At 35.5% G+C, this 19452-nt stretch overlaps 1 protein-coding gene and 1 pseudogene across 4 annotated transcripts in view; one reads left to right on the forward strand and one right to left on the reverse strand.

Annotated features, from left to right (window-relative positions):
• WNK1 (WNK lysine deficient protein kinase 1) overlaps positions 1-19452 on the reverse strand; it is a 150703-nt gene that overhangs the window by 71621 nt on the left and 59630 nt on the right. For all 4 annotated transcript variants that reach the window (XM_025851934.2, XM_025851925.2, XM_025851933.2 and 1 more), the window contains exons 2-3: positions 17632-17804; positions 1926-2146 (exon numbers count right to left, since the gene is read on the reverse strand). In XM_025851934.2, the coding sequence (XP_025707719.1) occupies positions 1926-2146; positions 17632-17804 (394 nt within the window). The remainder of the gene's footprint in view (positions 1-1925; positions 2147-17631; positions 17805-19452) is intronic.
• Positions 9028-10127, forward strand: LOC112808701 (hsc70-interacting protein pseudogene; annotated as a pseudogene).

The following is a 19452-nucleotide window of genomic DNA, read 5'->3' on the forward strand; positions in this document are numbered from 1 at the left end:
ACCTGTGAGATAGAAGCAAGTGGAAAGGGGGAAGAGAAGAGGGAAGAGTGGTGGGGGCAGGGAAGAGGAAGAAAATCTTAGTCTCTTTGCTGCATGGCCTTCATAAAAGAAACTAGAACAGGGTCAAGTGTCTATTTGTTTACTGTTTCAAATGGATTACTGTCATACAATGTTAAAATAGAGACTTGGATAAGAGAAAAACTGATATAACTCATAATGAAAACAAATGGAAGGAAAAGTAAGAGGCTAGCAAGAAATAAAGAGGATATAATGGCATCTACCAATAAAACAAGGTGGGTTAAAAAAGATCAAAATACTTGTCTGCCCCCTACTGTATGGTAGCTGTAAGGTTAATATTTATAGCTAGTCTTTGGCCATTAACAGTCCACCTGATCAGTTTCACTTTTAAGGAGGCCTTGCAGTGAAAAATCCAACATTCAATATGTTTTTTAAAGAAAAAAATAAAGTGTAATTGTCTATAAAGGAAACTCACCAGAGTCCCTTTCTTCACCTACTTACCATACCACCTGCAGTACACAAATAAGTCTACTGCAGATAACAAGAAAAATAGTGAAGGACATCTTAACAGATCTTACAGGCAAAAAATAAATACACACAAATGGAGAACTCAAATACAGAGTGGGTTATGAGCATATTGTGGTCCCACAGACCAGGTTTTCCAATGTTTCCAAAGAAATTAAGTCTGGATACCTCAAACTATAGGACATTTCCAAGAATAGGCTTACATACTATGATTTAAACAAAAAAAGAGGGGGAAAACTCTTGGGTTAGAGATTTTTAAGGAGCCAAAGACAAAGAAATGTTTCCTTTTCCTGTAAGGAAGGCAAAAAGGAAATTCAGCTTTAAATAACTCTTTTCCAGTTCTTCTTGTTAATCTATTTTAAGAAAATTTAAAAATAGCATTCCAAATCCAAGTCACATAATATTCCATGGAGGACACTATTTTATAAGAATGTACAAATTACTGGTGTTCTGTGGTTTTCTTTTAATACATAAAATTCTAGCCCACTTAAAAATTAATGGTTTCCTTGCTGTCACCACCTTTGGGGGGAGAACAGAGTATTTGTAAAGATTTCAAGTTTTCAAAGTGTCATATCCTCTTCAGAGAGTGAAAGCTTATCAAAATAATAAGCAGTAAATTATTTTTCCAGCTGCAACTCTCTAACATTTAGTTGAAAGTCTGAAAGGACAGCCTCATTCTTTACATCAGTGATTCTCAACAAGGGGGCGGGCAATTTTGTTACCCAGGAACATTCAGTTCAAAGACATTTTTGATTGTAACAACTGTGGGGGAGCTGGAAAGGGGATGTGCTCCTGGCATCTAAATAATCTTATAATGCACAAGAAAGCCCTTACAAACAACAAAGAACTATCCAACCCCAAATGTCAAATAATATTGGGTTGAAAAGCTGTTTCAGATATATCTTCTGAAGAGTAGGAGTAAGAAAAGTTAAAACCAAGTTCTTGTAATAAACTCATTTTCACATTTTGAAACAAAGTCTTAACAGATAGAAACTTTTAATACATCTAACATTTTTTCAGAAAGTAAACTACATATAAATTCAATTTCTTTTATAAGAAAGTAACTCTATTAAGTACATAATACTAGGCATCAACAGAATGACCCAATAAGATTGATAGTTACATAAGGTTTTGTCAACAAAGTTCACCTTACTTCTCTTCACGTAACTTTGTAACTTTACAAAACATTGTTAGTCTTCCAGATGATTCTAGAAGCATATAGAGAACTCCACATCTCAAAAGTAAAATTGATCACTTCCTGAGTTCAAGCTAGGAATTTTTGAAGGCTTATTTCACATAATAAAAGCTCTGACAGTGTCAGGTTTCTAAATAAAACGAGTATCAGAAAACCAGTTACGATGCAAGGTACACCTGAAACATACCTATCACACTCTTGGCAAAAGAAGCCCGCTTCAGGGTTGCCAGACCTAGGTCTCCAATCTTGACTGAGCCTGTAGGGCCAGTGATAAAGATGTTGTCACACTTAAGATCTCGGTGAATAATAGGTGGAGTTCGAGTATGAAGAAACTGAAGTCCTTTAAGGATCTGACGGCACCAGCTTCTTAGAACTTTGATCTTCATCACCTTAAACCTTTTCAGGTACCTAGAAAAGGCAAAGCACACCAAACAGGTTATCAATGATATGAGTTTACTGCTTTGAAGAATTCCATTAATTCTAGCATATCTGAGATGGGAATATCAAATTTACACTATTAAGATTCAGTAACCTTAAAAGTTAGTGATACTTTTAGCAAGGTTAAAGGGGAAAGGATAACAAGTGGTTGGCAAATGAATTCTCACAACAAAGCACAAAAAGCGAATTCCTTAAAACTGGGTAACTAATAAAATAACTTAGAAGAGATAGAAAAATAAACAACAACAATAAAAAAAATAAAAGTTAAGGGGTGGAATTTGACTTCTGGTAAATGGTGGAGTAATTCTTACTGGACACAGAACCGTAGTAAAAAATATAAAAACAACTACTTCAAGACTCTTGAGAGCAATCAAAATTAGGCCTAAATTGGAAGGGAGTTCACATGAGGGGAAAAAAGAAAGCATTGCTTCAGCTTCCTATTTTCTAAATCTTTTCACAGTTGAGGGAAGCGCCAGCCTGAATGTGCAGATCAGCTCAATTCTAAATAGAAGCCTGTAGTCTTATTAGCTGAGAAATAGGAAGACAGAGTTCAAGATGACCACAGCAGCTAGAACAGTGCTGTCAAAAAAATTTTCTATAATGACAGTCTGTTCAATATAGTATTCACTAGACAAATATAAATTAAAATTTAAAATTCCATTTTTCAGCTGCACTAGCCATATTTTAAGTGTTCAACAGCCACATTTTTCAAGTGGCTACCATTTTGGATAGTACAGATTATAAAACATTTCCATCAGCACAGAGAGTTCCAGTGGACAGCAGAGATCTAGAAAGTAAAAGAGGGAAATCCCAGGGGCACCTGGGTGGCTCAGTCGGTTAAGCGTCTGCCTTCAGCTCAGGTCATGATCTCAGGGTCCTGGGATCTAGCCCCACATCAGGCTCCTGGCTCAGCAAGAAGCCTGCTTCTCCCTCTCTCACTCCCTCTGCTTGTGTTCCCTCTCTTGCTGTGTGTCTCTCTGTCAAATAAGTAAAATCTTTTTTTTTTTTTAAAAGGAGGGAAATCCCAGAAGTGTTGTATAGAAGGGAGCCCCAAATCCTGAATATTCATTCTGCCCAAATCTCTGGTTGACCTCTGAAATACATATTATGTGGAGCAGATTCCAAGCAGCCCAGCTAATGCTAAAAGAATGGAACAGAGATTTCTGATACTACCCTCTGCTGGAAAGATAAAGTTTGTGGACTGGCTTCAGACATCTGAAAACATTCAGAATTATGAAGATATAAAAAATTACATTTGCCTCTTAATATCTTTAAAACACACATGCCTAACTAAAGAACAATTTATAACACTGTATTATAGGGTCTACAGAATACATAAATGTAACATATATAAAAATTATAGCACAAAGAAAAAGTATCAGGGACAACTGAAACTTTATCTGTAGCAAGGTTCCTTTACATGAAATTGTACAATATAAACCCAAAGGTTATTGTGAAAAGTTAAAGATATAAACACAATCTCAAAAGCAATTGCTTTTTTAAAAAAACAACAAAACAGCACAAGAAGGTTTTGACTAAAAAGCTAATACAGGAACTAAAATGAAATTCTACTTCACTTGGATGAGGTAATTAAAAGAAAACTAATGGTGAAAATTGGTTTTATAGTTTAAAAAAATATTGAAACATATTACCTCTGTAGGGCGAGGGAAGGGCTGCCTAGGAGCCATAGGGCATTTACTAAGATAATAAAAATGTTCTATACCTTAATAGGATTTTGATTACATAAGTGAATATGCCTTTGTCAAAATTCATAGAATGATACCATTATGATTGATTACACTTTTCATCGTATTTAAATTTTACTGTAAGGAAAAACAAAGCATATAAATATTATTAGAACTTTAATGAAATGAGCACTTAAGTGTTTACATGTGAAGCATACTGATGTCTACAACTTACACTGGAATAAATAAAATTAATAAAATGATCAAGTATATAAAATATAACAGATAACTATATATTAACCTTGTATCTTATAATTTCATTAAATTTATTTAGAAACATTGGAATTTTCTATGTGAACAATTACCTAACCTGCGAACAAGGGCAGTGGTATTTCTTCCTTTCCAATCTTTATGCCTTTTACTAGTTTTCCCTGTGTTTATGCCTTATTGCAATGGGTGGCCCTCTGAAACAATAGTGAATATAAGTGGTTAAAACAAGCATTCTTGCTTTGTTCCTAATCTCAGAGGCAATGGTTAAGTTTGACATATTAGTTATAGGCTAACTATTCCTAGTTTGGCTAAGAGTTTTTAGCCATGAATAGATAGATAATGAATTGTCAAACACTTTTTGACATATTTTGAAAATATGGCTTTTCTCCTTTATTCTGTTAGTGCTGAATAACATTGATTCAGTCAATGTTAAACCAACTTTGTGATCCTGGGATAAACCCTCTCTGGTATTGACGTATTGTGATTGCTGGATCCAATCTGCTAGTATTTTGTAAAGGATTTTTGCATCAGTATTCATAAAGGACATTGTTCTTTAAAAATTTTTTTCCATAATATCTTAGGTTCTGGTATTAGTGTTATGCTGGCTTCATAAAATGAGTTAGACACTAATTGTTCCACCTCTATTTTTTGAGAAAATTCAACACAGTGGATTTTCCCATTTTTTATTAAGATATACATAAAATTTACCATTTTAAAGTGATACTAATTAATTCATACTGTTATGAAATCATCACCACCAACTATCTCCAGAACTCTTTTCATCTTGAAAACTAAAACTTCATACGCATTAAACAATAACTCCCCAAAACCAACCCCCCTTGGGTTCTGGCAACCACCATTCTACTTCCTGTTTCTATGAATCAACTACTCTAGGTACCTCAGAGAAAGTGACATCAAACAGTATTGGTATGTGACTTTTTGTGACTGGCTTATTTCACGTTGCATAATGTCTTCAAGGTTCACTCATATTACAGCACATGTTAGAATTTCCTTGCCATCCTTAAGGATGAAAACGATTCCACTGTGTGTGTAGACAGACAGACAGACAGACAGACACACACACACACACACACATTTTGCTTATCCATTCTTTCCTTGATGGACACTTGGGCTGCTTCTACCTTTTAGCTATTGTAAATAATGCAACTATAAATATGGGTATACAAGTATCTCTTCAAGACCCTGCTTCCAATTCTTTTGGGTATGAACCCATTAAGTGGAAGTGTTCGGTCATATGGTAATTAAGTTGAGATTCAACATATAACATTATATTTGTCTCAGATGTACAACGTAATGATTCAAAATGATCTCTATATATTGCAAAACGATCACCACAATAAGTCTAGTTAATATGTATCAACACACAGTCACAGGTTTTTTCTTCTTGTGATGAGAACTTTTAAGATCTACTCTTTGCAGCTTTAAAACATGTAATACAGCATTAACTGTAGTCACCATGCTGTACATTACATCCCCAGGACTTATTTTATAACTGAAAGTTTGTACCTTTTCACCACTGTCACCCATTACATACACTCTACCCCCATGCCCCCAACTACAGCAATCACCAATCTGTTCTCTGTATTTATGAGTTCAGTTTTTTCTTGTTTTGGGTATTTTTAAATTTTTTTAGATGTCACATATGAGTGAGATCATACAGTATTTGTCTTTCTCTATCTGACTTATTTAACTTAGCATAATGCCTTCAAAGTCCATCCACATTGTTACAAATGGCAAAATTTCCTTCTTTTTATGGATGAACAGTATTAATAATCCATCACATATATATATACCACATCTTCTTTATCCATTCATGTTGTAAATAAAGCTGTAATGAACAGGTGGTACATATATCCTTTAAAATTACGGTACTTCTAATTTTAATTTTTTGAGGAACCTCCATATAGTTTCCCACAATGGCTGCACCAATTTACATGTCCACCACCAGCACACAAGGGTTCCTTTTTCTCCAAATCCTTGCCAACACTTGTTTTCCTTGTCTTTTTGATAATAGCCATTCTGACAGATATGAGGTGGCACCTCATTGTGATTTTGACTTATGTTTCCATAATGACCAGTATTTGTTGGCCATTTGTATATCTTTTTGGAGAAATGTCTATCCAGGTCCTTTGTCCGTTTCTAATAGGGTTTTTAATGTTGAGTTTTGGGAGTTCTCTATATATTCCAGATATTAATCCCTTTTGAGTTAAATGATTTGCAAATATTTTCTCCCATTCTGTGAGTTGCTTTTTTACTCTATTAATAATATCTTTCAATGGACAGAAGTTTTTAATTTTTACAAAGTCCAATTTTAAACACACTGGATTTTAAAACCTTTGATATATGGCATACATTTCAGACAATGCTAATAACAAAGTCACTTCTACTTTCTGGTAGAGAGTAGTGAGTTTTCTTTTTATCGATGAAGACAGTGAGCCCAAAGTTATACAACTATTACGAGAGAGACGGCAAGTGAATTCTTAAGCTTGAACTCCTGCTACTGCCTGACTAGCTACTCAACTCTAATGCATACATTTAATTAAAAAATAAAACAAACATTTAAAATTATATATTTTGAATCACATTTCATTTTTAGAAACCTATTTCTACAGAAATAAATAAGGACATAGGTATATACATGATTACTGTAGCATTGTTTTAAAGAGGAGAATGTGGACAAGACAATTTGCCCATACAACTACAAATGGGACATTTACAAACCCAGAAAAGGTAAATATGGTGAGAATGAAAAGTGGTGGTAAAGATAGGGATATTAGTTAAGAACCACCATAATCAAATAAGAAAAGTACCATCAGGGCAGAAGACTAAATAAATAAATAAATAAATAAATAAAGGGTCTCTCTAATATAGCATCTCTAAGTCCTTCATTATGGCTGACTCATGCCCAATCACCTTGAAGAAAAGCCTAGTAGTTGAAAAGTCCTCCCCTCATAACCATAGCTCCTAATCAGCTTTTTTCAATGCTGAATTATTTAAAATAAACTGACAACCAACTCATGGTTAAAGAGGGTTAATTATAGTACTCATCCCACAAAATTGGAGGACTACATGCTAAGAACAATGGCTGCCAAAAACTAGAGCACAGGAAATTTTAGCTCAAGAAACAGAGAATATCAATTAAAAATTATTAAAAAGACACTAACAGAAGTTCTGTCACTGAAAAATAAAATAACTAAAATGAAAAATACACTAAAAAGTTTGAACAGCAGATGGAGCAAGCAGAAGCTGCAAACCTGAAAACACATGAACTGAAATTATGTAGTCTGAACAGCAGAAAGGAAAAAAAAATAAAGAAAACTCAATAGAGCCTTACAGTCCTGGGGTGCCTGGGTGGCTCAGTTGTTGCACATCTGCCTTCGGCTCAGGTCATGATCCCAGGGTCCTGGGATCGAGTCCTGCATCGGGCTCCGTGCTCCACGGGAAGCCTGCTTCTCCCTCTCCCACTCCCCCTATTTGTGTTCCCTCTCTCACTGTGTCTCTCTCTGTCAAATAAATAAATACAATCTTAAAAAAAAAAAAAAAAGAGCCTAACAGTCCTGTGGGATACCACCAAGCTGATCAACATACGTATAATGGGAGCCCCAAATAAGAAGGAACAGAAAGAGTACTTGATAAAATAATGGTCACAAACTTTCTAAATTTGATAAAAGACATGAATCTACATATCTGAGAAGCTCAACAAACTCCAAGACATGCAAAGAGATTCACGTTTATATATTACATTCAAACTATTGAAAACCAAAGACGAGAGAATCTTGAAAGCAAGAGAGAAGCAACTAATCATAATCAAGAGATCCTCAATAAGATTATCAGCCAACTTCTCAGCAGAAACCATGGAAGGTAGAAGGCAGAGGAAAGTGCTGAAAGGTTGGGGGGAAACCTGTCAATCAAGAATTTTATATCTAGCAAAAAATATCCTTCCAAAATGAAGGCAGAATTAAGACATGGTCAGATAAACAAAAGCTGAGGGAGTGTTGTTAGTACACCTGCCCTACAGGAAATGCTAAAGCAAGTCCTTCAGGCTGAAATGAAAGGACACTGGACAAAAATCTGAAGCCATAGGAAAAAATAAAATCTCTGGTAAAGATAACTATTTAGCTAAATATAAAAACCAGTATTAACGTATTTTTGGCTTGTAACTTCTCTGTTCATTTCCTACATGATTTAAAAGGCAAACACGTAAATCAATAATTATAAATCTGTATTAATGGGAACACAATGTATAAAGATGGAATTTGCATCTTTGCAAAATCTACAAAAACACAAAACAGGTGCAAAGCTATATAGGAGCAAAGATTTTAAAGCTACTGAAACTAAGTTGGTAACATTTCAAACTAGACTGTTAGAAATTTATGGTGTTAATTGTAATCCCTAAGGTAACCACTAAGAAAATATCTATAAAATATATACAAGGGAAACAAGAAGGGTATTAAAATAGTACACTACAAAGAAAAACTTTTTTAAAAAGCAGTAATGAAGACAAGGAACAAAAAAGGTGTCAAAATATACAAAAAACAAATAGCAAAAAGTGCTTCCTTATCACCAATTACTTCAAGTATAAATGGATTAAATTTTCTAATCAAAGACAGAGATGGCTGAATGGAGATATGTAAGATCCAACTACATGCTGTCTACAAGAGACTCACTTTAGATTCAAAGACCCACACACAATGAAAGGACAGAAAAATATATTCCATGCAAACAGTAACCAAGAGAATGAGGTGGCTATATTAAATCAGACAAAATAGACTAAATCAAAAACTGATACAAACACGATCATGCTGAGCTAGTGCCCGCGCCTGGAATTGGGCCGCAACCTCAGCCACACCTGCCACCTGCCACCCCCTCTGGACCATGGACCCCTGCAAAGTGAGCGAGCTTTGGGCCTTTGTGAAAATGTGGAAGCAGGATCTGAGTATTCTGCACACTGAGGAAATGCGCTTCCTGCGGAGTGCGTGGAGAGCATGGAGGGTTAAATACCACCTGTCACTCATAGAACTAAATCAGAAGACAATATCAAGGAAGAAAAAACAGTAAGAAGGTGGAGGAAAACATAAAGACAGACAAACCATCAAGTGGGGAAAGTGATCTAGAAATTGACAATGAAGGTGTGATTGAACCAGATACTGATGCCCTTCAAGAAATGGGAGATGAAAATGTAGAGATAACTGAGGAAATGATGGATCAGGCAAATGATAAAAAAGTGGCTGTCACTGATGCCCTAAATGATGGTGAACTACAGAAAGCCACTGACTTGTTCACAGATGCCATCAAACTGAATCCTCGCTTGGCCATTCTGTATGCCAAGAGAGCCAGTGTTTTCATCAAATTACAGAAGCCAAATGCTGCCATTCGAGATTGTGACAGAGCAATTGAAATAAATCCTGATTCAGCTCAGCCTTATAAGTGGCAAGGGAAAGCACACAGACTTCTGGGCCGTTGGGAAGAAGCAGCACATGATCTTGCCCTTGCTTGTAAACTGGATTATGATGAAGATGCTAGTGCAACGCTGAAAGGAGCTCAACTGAGGGCCCAGAAAATTGCTTAACATCGGAGAAGGTATGAGCAAAAACATGAAGAGCGAGAGATCAAAGAAAGAAAGGGTTAAGAAGGCTCAGGAAGTACATGAGAGAGCCCAGAGGGAGGAAGAAGCCAGAAGACAATCAGGAGCTCAGTATGGCTCTTTCCCAGGTGACTTTCCTGGGAGAATGCCTGGTAATTTTCCTGGAGGAATACCTGGAATGGCAGGGGGGATGTCTGGAATGGCAGGAATGCCTGGGCTCAGTGAAATTCTTAGTGATCCAGAGGTTCTTGTAGCCATGCAGGATCCAGAAGTTATGGTGGCCTTCCAGGATGTGGCCCAGAACCCAGCGAATATGTCAAAATATCAGAGCAACCGAAAGGTTATGAATCTCATCAGTAAATTGTCAGCCAAATTTGGAGGTCAAGCATAATGCCCTTCTGACAAATAAAGCCCTTGCTAAAGGAAAAGCAACTTCGACCACCTAATGGATGTTGCAATAATACAAACCAGTGTACCTCTGACCTCATGAAGAAAGCTAGGGTGCTGTGAAGAAACCCCCTACCTCTCTGCCCCACGTGCAACTGAAACATTTCTACAGTGGTTTGCCATTAGGGTACTCATTCAGATAATGTCTTCCTACTAGGAATTACAAACTTTAAACATTTTTGAAGCCTTTAAATAAAAATATTTAAAAACACATTAAAAGGGTATGTTAGTCCCTACATTTTTCTTTACTAATCATTTCAGTTTTTTTTCCTTTGGATTAATTGGGCAAGGAAAATACTTCAGTGTGGAAGATTTATTGCTCCAGTTGAGTGAAATAAAGGTTTATTAGTGGGAGGCAAATATAACATTTAAATAGATGAATTCTGAGTTGGAGATAAGGTTTCTGAGGCATTTTGACTTGTCTTTCTAAATGCTTTATTTCTTAAACACAATTTATTTGGATAAAACCATTGGGACCACCAGTATTGCAGTAGGACCTGGGTAGGGACCAGAAGTGCTTGGCAGGGCAGCAGCAACCTTATTCCTTTTATATAGTGTGCACCCTTGTGCAGATGCATTTAAATCTTACACTGTGGTGAAGGGATGATTTTTATAATGCTGCAGTAGAATTGGATTACTTAGCTGTGTTGTCTGATATAGAAAATAGATGTTTTGCATTATTTCAACATAAGGGAAAAAAACTGATACAAGAGATAAAGAATATGTATTGATAAAAGGGTCAGTTTATCAAGATTATAACAATTATAAATATAATACACATCAGAGTTCCTAAATACATGAAGCAAATATTGACAGAATTGAGAGGAGGAGTACACAGTTCAGTAAAAGTTGGAGAATTAATAGCCCACTTTCAAAAATGGATAAACCATTTAGACAGAAGATCATTAAGGCAGTAGAGGATTTGAACAATACTATAAACCACCTAAGCATAAGAGAAATATATGGAAATGACACCCAACAACAGATGAATACATATTCTTAAGAACACATGGAACACTCCAAGAAACCTCCCAACAAAGAAAAGTCCAGGACTACATGGTTTCACTGTTGAGTTCTACCAAATATTTAAAGGAAAACCACTAATCCTTCTCAAACTCTTCCAAAAAGAAGAAAAGGAGGAAATGCTTCCAAAAAGTAGAAAAGTAGAAAATGACTTCATAAGTCACTCATCTGCCCTGTCAGCAAAGACACCACAAGAAAACTACATACCTCTTATGAATATAGATGCAAAATATCTCTTATGAATATAGATGCAAAAATCATCAAGAAAACATTAGCCAACTGAATCCAACAGCACGGTAAAAGGAGTATACACCAAGTATAAATTATCCATAAAATGGAAGTATCCCTCAACATTAGAAAATCAGTCAACATAATACACATTAGAACAAAGGTTAAAAAAAAAAAAAACAACTTCATGATCATCTCAATACAGAAAAAGCAGTAAATTCCAATACCTTTCCATGATAAAAATACTCAAACTATGAATAGCAGAGAATATGATAAAGAACATTATGAAAAAACCAAACTTTACATCATACTCAATAATGAAACACTGAAAACTTTCTCTAAGATTAGAAATAAGACAAGGATAACCAGTGTTATTCAATATTGTACTAGAAATTCTAGCCAGAGTAACTAAGCAAGAAAAAGAAATAAAAGTATACAAATTGGAAAGGAAGTAAAACTATATTTGTAGATGCCAAGATCCTCTATAAAGAAAATACCAAAGAACACACACACACTCACAACTAGAGCTAATAAAACAATTCATGTTTTATTGCAAGACTGCAAGACCAACATACACAAATTAGTTGTGTTCCATACACCAACAATTAACAACCTGAAAAGGAAATTAAGAAAACAATTCCATTTTGCAAAAGCATCCCAAAGAATAAAATGCATTGGAATAAATTTAACCAAGGAGGTGAGAGGTCTATACATTAGAAACTAGAAAACTGTTGAAAAATTAAATAAAATGTAAAAACATCTTGTCACATGGATTGGAAAACTTAATATAGTTAGTTAGATGGCAGTACTACCCAAAGTGACCTACAGATTCAATGCATATATAAATATATTTGATTCTATCTACAGATACTATCAAAATTCTATCAGCCTTCTTGCAGAAATGGAAAACTAATTCTCAAATTCACATGGAATTGCAGGGACCTCAAATAGCCAAAACAGTATTTTTTTTAAAAGATTTTATTTATTCATTTGACAGAGAGAGAGAAAGCACAAGCAGGGAAGTAGCAGAGGGAGAGGGAGAAGCAGGCTCTTGGCTGAGCAGGGAGCCCGAAGCAGGATTTGATCCCAGGACCCTGGGATCATGACCTGAGCTGAAGGCAGACCCTTAACTGACTGAGCCACCCAGGCACCCCTAGCCAAAACAATATTGAAAAAGAACAAAATTGGAGAACACACACTTCCCAACTTGAAAACATATTACAAAGCTACAGTAATCAAAACAGTGTGGTACTGGCTAGGGACAGATATACAGACTAACAGCATAGTATCAAGAGTCCAGAAATAAACCCATACACCTATGGTTAAATGATTTTTGACAAGCGTACCAAGACCATTCAATAGGGATAGAACAGGCCCTTCAACAAACAATGCTGGATAACTGGACATCCCTATGCAATAGAATGAAGTTGGGTCCCACACCTCACACACACACACACACACACACACACACAAGTTTACTCAAACTGAAACAAATGTAAATATAAGGGACAAACCTGTAGAAGTTTTAGAAGAAAACTTAGGGGTAAATCTGTGCAATCTTGGTTTTGGCAATAGATTCTTAGATACAACACCAAAAGTACTAGCAATAAGAAAAAACAAGTAAATTGGACTTCATCACCATTAAAAACTTTATACATCACAGGACATTATTAAGGAAGTAAAAAGACAACCTACAGAATGGGAGACAATATTTGCAAATCATGTATTTAAGAAAGGCTTACAGAATATATAAAAAACTCTTACAACTCAACAATACAAAAAATTAAAAATGGGCAAAGAACTTGAACAGAGATTTGTCCAAAGACATGATGGAATAGACATTTCTCCAAAGATAGATAAATGACCAACACGCACATGACAAGATGCTCAACATCATTAGACACTAGGAAAATGCAAATCAAAACTCACAATGAGATGCTATGTCACACTTGGTAGGATGGCTATGAAAATAATAAACAAGTGTTGGCAAGGATGTGGAGAAATTGAAACTCATAGATTGTTGGTGGAAATGTAAAATGGTTCAGTCACTGTGGAAAACAGTTTGGTGGTTCCTCAGAGTTAAACATAGAATTACCATGACTTAGCAATTCCACTTGTAGGCATACATCCAAAAGAAATGAAAGTATATACTCAAAAACTTATACACAAATATTTACAGCAGGACTACTAATGATAGCCAAAAGGTGGAAACAAATCAAATGTCTATAAACAAAGGAATGGTTGTGGTATATCCATGAAACAAAACATTATGTAGTCATAAAAAAGAATGAAGTACTAATATGTGCAACATCGTGAACCTTGAAAACATTATGCTAAGTGAAAGCCAAACACAAAAGGCCTCATTATTTTATGACTCCATTTATATGAAATATCTTGATCAGATAAAACCAGAGACAAAAAGCAGTTAGTGGTTGCCAAGGGCTGGGATAAGGGGGAAATGGGGAGTAGTTTAATGTGTTTCAGTTTGTAGGACTGAAGAGTGCTGAAAAATGGTTGCACAGCAATGTGAATATACTTAACATTACTGAGCTGCACACTTAAAAATGACTAAGATGGCAAATTTTATGCTGTATGTTTTTCTTTTTAAGATTCTATTTGAGAGAGAGGGAGAGAGTGAGAAGGACAGCACAAGTTGGGGGAGGGGCAGAGGGGCGGAGGTAGAGGGAGAAAGAAGTAGTCTCCCCGCTGAGCAGGAAGCCTGACAGGGATCCCAGGACCCTGAGATCATGACCTGAGCCGAAGGCAGACACTTAACTGGCTGAGCCACCCAGATGCCCTGCTATGTTTTTTTTTATCACAGAAAAAATTCCTATCCATAAATCCTAGAGTTCAATACAATTCCTCATCTTGCACATGGAGAACTGAGGCCGACATGGGGAGCTACTTGCCCCAAATCACAGCTGGGCAGAAACAGAGCTAGGAGTAGAACTCATCACTCCTACTCTGTCTAGTGCTCTATTTTTGTTTTTTTTTTTTGAAGATTTTATTTATTTTTGACAGAGAGAGTGTGTACAAGTAGGGGAAGAAGCGGGCAGAGGGAGAGGGTGAAGCAGGCTCTGTGCTGAGCTTGGAGCCCGATGTGGGACTTGATCCCAGGACCCTGGGATCATGACCTGAGCCGAAGGCAGACGCTTAACCATCTGAGCCACCCAGGTGCCCTAGTGCTCTATTAACTCTCCTGTTCCCTTAGCTCTGAGGCTCAGAAACAGAAATGATGGGAAAAGAGAACTTTAAGCTTAGAAAGAAAAATGCCAAGAACTTAGATGGTGGGCAATTAAAGAGTAAATACACCGCATGGGAAGGAAAATAGAGAATAACTACTTAATGAGTACAGTGTTCCTTTGAGGTGAGGAAAATGTTTAAGAACTTGAGAGATTACATAGTGGTTATATACAACATTGTCTAGGTACAAAATGCCACTGAATTGTACACTTTAAAAATGTTAATCTTAGGGCGCCTGGGTGGCTCAGTCGTTAGGCATCTGCCTTCGGCTCAGGTCATGATCCCAGGGTCCTGGGATCGAGTCCCACATTGGGCTCCCTGCTCCGCGGGAAGCCTGCTTCTCCCTCTCCCACTCGCCCTGCTTGTGTTCCTGCTCTCACTCTCTCTCTCTGTCAAATAAATAAATAAAATCTTTAAAAAAATAAAAAAAAATGTTAATTTTATGTTCTGTACATTTCGTCTCAATTAAAAAAAATCTAGCTTTATTTATATTTCCTGAATCAAATTTTCTAACCCATATTATTTTTCAGGTATGTGTGTTTGTTTCAATTTAAGTATTAATAAATTATGTGGAACAAAGGTAGAAACTTAAAAAGTCCAAAAAGCATGTATGTTGGAACCAATTCCCATCCCTTTCGCTCCATTTGCCTCTCTAAATGCTACCAATATTCCTAATTATTCTGTATTCTTCCAGGTATGAATATGGATTTGGTTCTTCGTTTGTTACAGTCAACTTTATCAAGTACTGTGAAGAAAACCAACTTAATGTCCTGCTACTCATTTGAACTGATAACAAAGTATTAACAAGAAGCAGCTTATCGGACTTGCTTTAATGGCTGTATAAAAGTCATATTTAACTATACAAGAATATGGATTTGTTTTAAATCTATTTGCTGGGGGGGGGGTGCGTGCCTGGGTGACTCAGTCGGTTAAGCATCTGCTTTCAGCTCAGGTCATGATCCTGGGGTCCTGGGATCCAGGGCATCGGGCTCCCTGCTGAGCAGGGAGCCTGCTTCTCTCTCTGCCTGCCACTCCCCCCGCTTGTGCTCTCTGTCAAATAAATTTTAAAAATCTTTTTTTTAAATAAATCTATTTGCTTAGAACTATATACACATCAAGTCTTTCATCATTCTCTTGATTCTTTCCTCCTAGAATGATAATTAAATCTAATGTCTTCTCACTCCATGTCTTGTGTTCTTTTTGCTTTCTGATCTTCATATTTATTCTTTTCAGTTCAATCTAGTTTGCTGTTTAACCTAATCAATGAAGTTTTAAAGTATTTATTCTTATTTCTAAAAATTCTTTGGATCTTTTCTAATTACACCTGAACTTTTTTTTTAAAGTAATCCCTACACCCAACATGGGGCTAGAACTCATGATCCTGAGGATCAAGAGTTGTGTGCTCCACCAACTAAGGGACAATTCCACAGAGGCTTAGCCTACTATGTTACCAAAAGTCCCTCAATAAACTTTTTAAAATGAATAAACTGTCATAGGGTACTCTTGTAGGGTATACCTGACAGATTATTGACAGCCCACTAAAGTATCCAAACTGGTGAAAAGAATCTCAAGGTACAGATATACACACAACTACTACTGCACAATTTTCCTTAATTTATTCAAATACTAAATTTCGGGCATAGTGCTAGAGATCACAATCTAATGGAAGAAACAGACATATAGCAATCAGCTTGGATGACTAGGATAAAGGTGTTGCCATAAATATTGGAGAAGCTAGGTGGGGAAACTAGAATTTGCAGGAGGGAAATAATCCGTTGGCTTTCCAATGTGTTCATCTTGAGCATCCAAGAGCACATGTAAGTCATTATATCCAGGAGATACAAAACTGTTTCAAAGATTTGGGATGAATCAGCTCAGTAGTATTAATTAAAGAAAGTAGTAAGGAATGAATACATACTAATGAAACAATTTTTAAAAGTCCAATTCCTCCACAACAGAAAATTTAAACCATATAATTTATACATTTGACCCTTGAACAACACAGGTTTGAACTGTCTGGGTTTACTTACATGCAGACTTTTTACAGTATAGTACTGTAAATGTATTTTCTCATAATTTTATTTTCTCTAGCTTACTTTATTATAAGAATACAGTATATAATACATATAATATACAAATACATGTTAATCAACCATTTATGTTATCAGTAAGGCTTCCAGTCAACAGTAGGCTAATAAGTAATTAAGTCTGAGGAATTCAAAAGTTATACTTGGATTTTCAACTAGATGGAGGGTCAATTGCCCCTAACCCCCATGTTGTTCAAGGGTCAACTGTAGTTTCCTCTCTGAGTATAGGTAATCTGAGAGACCTGGGATTTCAAAAGCAAACTCCTATTCTTACTTTAAAACTCTTTTAGGGAAAGGGAATTCCTTGTTTTGGGAATTGTTCAAATGGAGAACAAGAAATTTCTGCATTTGACCTGTTCTCCTGAAAGAAACGACGAGTCTAGCTATTTCGGCTTTAATTTCTGATACTATGGCAAACGGATTTATGTAGTAATAACTGTCACAGTACAATTTCAATGTGACATAACAGTTGCATAGATGTGGCAAAAACTGTCCAATACACGGCGATAAAGTAAATGGAGAAAGCCTCTCAATAAGCTTCAACCTCATTTTAACCACTAGAGGGCTACATTGTCATATGATTTCGTGATCCCTCAGCCACTCAATTTTAGAACTGCAAAGCAACATGATTTAAAAGAACTAGGTTTATTCTGTAATAACTTATTTTAATATTACCATTAAATAATTATCAAATCATTTTATAAACCAGAGGACTTAGTGGGCAGGAAAATGTGCTACCAAGAATTGGAGGGATTGTTCCCTCCTTGGTATGCTGGGCAACAAAAGCAGGACTGATAAAATACGACATGAGACAATTCAAGTTCTTTCATACTTCTTGGTCAACTTTTATAACATTGACAGACTTACGTTTTAAGTGTTCCAGATGTCATAAGTTCAGTCACCAAAACAATGCACTTCTTTCCTTTTACTGTGGACTCCCAGGAATCATAGAATCGAACAATATTGGGATGCTGAAGGCCCTTTAACATTTCAGCCTCTTCTTTAAATCTCTGCCTCTCAGACTTTGTTAATTTTCGATCCTAAAATCAAGAATCAAAACAGAATGTGGTTTAAAATAACAGAACACCAAGTCACACAAATTTAAATGCTGTTAAGATCATACTGCACACCTGAAACTAATATAGCACTATCTGCTAATTATATTTAAATAAAATAGTTCAAATAGAAAAACCCACAAAAATAAATTCAAATGCCAAACATATACTAAATTATAATGATCAATAAACCAGGAATGCTGTAACATTAAAGTTACTAATTTCTTCAGCCTTTCATGAGTGTGAGAACAGGCTAAAGTATATTTAAGATAACTGGATTATAATGTCGTGCTTGAGATTATTTCAATGTCTTTATGTTAACATGTGCCTCAGATACAGTATCATTTTGTGGGTACAGTTAACTTACCACTTCTAAAATATGTCATTTATTGCTATGCAATATACGCAATTTAACAATATGGAACAAGTATGAGATTTTGGAGGCAAAAAGATCTAAATACAAATTCTAGTTCTGTCTTTGATTAGAATTTTCTTTATGAATATATTAAATAATCCTCTAGGTATGCTTTCATCACGTTTAAAGCGCCTGCCAATTCTTAGGTTAATTCACTTCTCTGAGATGAACTGGGGGAAAGCACTTAATTTGCTCATCTTCCCTTGACAAGGTCCCATATACACAAGCTCCAAATTATTCTGTATATTAAAACTGAAACTGTCTCTGTCTTATTAATATTCTGTCAAATCATGCAATACATATTTTAACAAAAGATTCCAGTCATACAATGTGTCCATCACACAGTTAAATAAACATTATAGACATAATTAAAAGCCCCCTAATGTAACAAGATTGTCCTTCCCATCACTACTCCTTATCCTTGAGTAACTACTAGACTGAATTTGGACATACCACTGCCATATAGGTTTTTACACTTTGGTTAAAATGTTAAAATTTCATAAAATGATGTTATAGAGTATGTTTTCTTTGAAAGCTTGTTTTTTTTCACTCAGAAAGCTTGTTTTTTTCACTCGATATTGTTTGAGATCGCCTGTGATAATATATAAGGAGACACTGTAAGGTATCTACCATATTATTGTAACTTGGTTTTATTCATAGTCACTGTTACACAGTTACCTGTTACCTAAATATATCACAATTTATATCATCTCCTATTGATTAATCTTTAGGCTATTCCCCATTTTTTGCTACTACAATACTGCAGTGGTGTTACACTATTAATCTCCTTGGATATACATTTAAATGTGTCTCTAGGACACAGGTTCTTGTTACAAAGCTACAGTAATCAAAACACTGTGGTACTGGCACGAGGATAGATATTTAGATCAAAGGAATAGCATTGGAAATCTAGAAATAAGCCCATACATCAATTATGAATATATATACCTGAGAGTATTCAGTAACCCTTGTGATTTTTGTCACCAACAGCCCTAGATATTTTGATATCACGTAACAGTGGTTATAGATTGTCTCAAAATATCATTTACATTAATCATTACTTTGAAATTGACAGTTATTAGATCTTTCAGTTGATCTGATTATATACACTAACAATGCATACTATATCATAAATTTTAAAATTTTTGTAACTATTTTAGTATATTTAGTTTCCATTATAATCCTATGTATTTTACTGTATAGACTTAAAACACTACT

Source organism: Callorhinus ursinus, unplaced genomic scaffold (genome assembly GCF_003265705.2).
Source record: "Callorhinus ursinus isolate GAN/ISIS: 27379988/994484 unplaced genomic scaffold, GSC_fseal_2.0 scaffold74, whole genome shotgun sequence".
Taxonomy (NCBI): domain Eukaryota; kingdom Metazoa; phylum Chordata; class Mammalia; order Carnivora; family Otariidae; genus Callorhinus; species Callorhinus ursinus.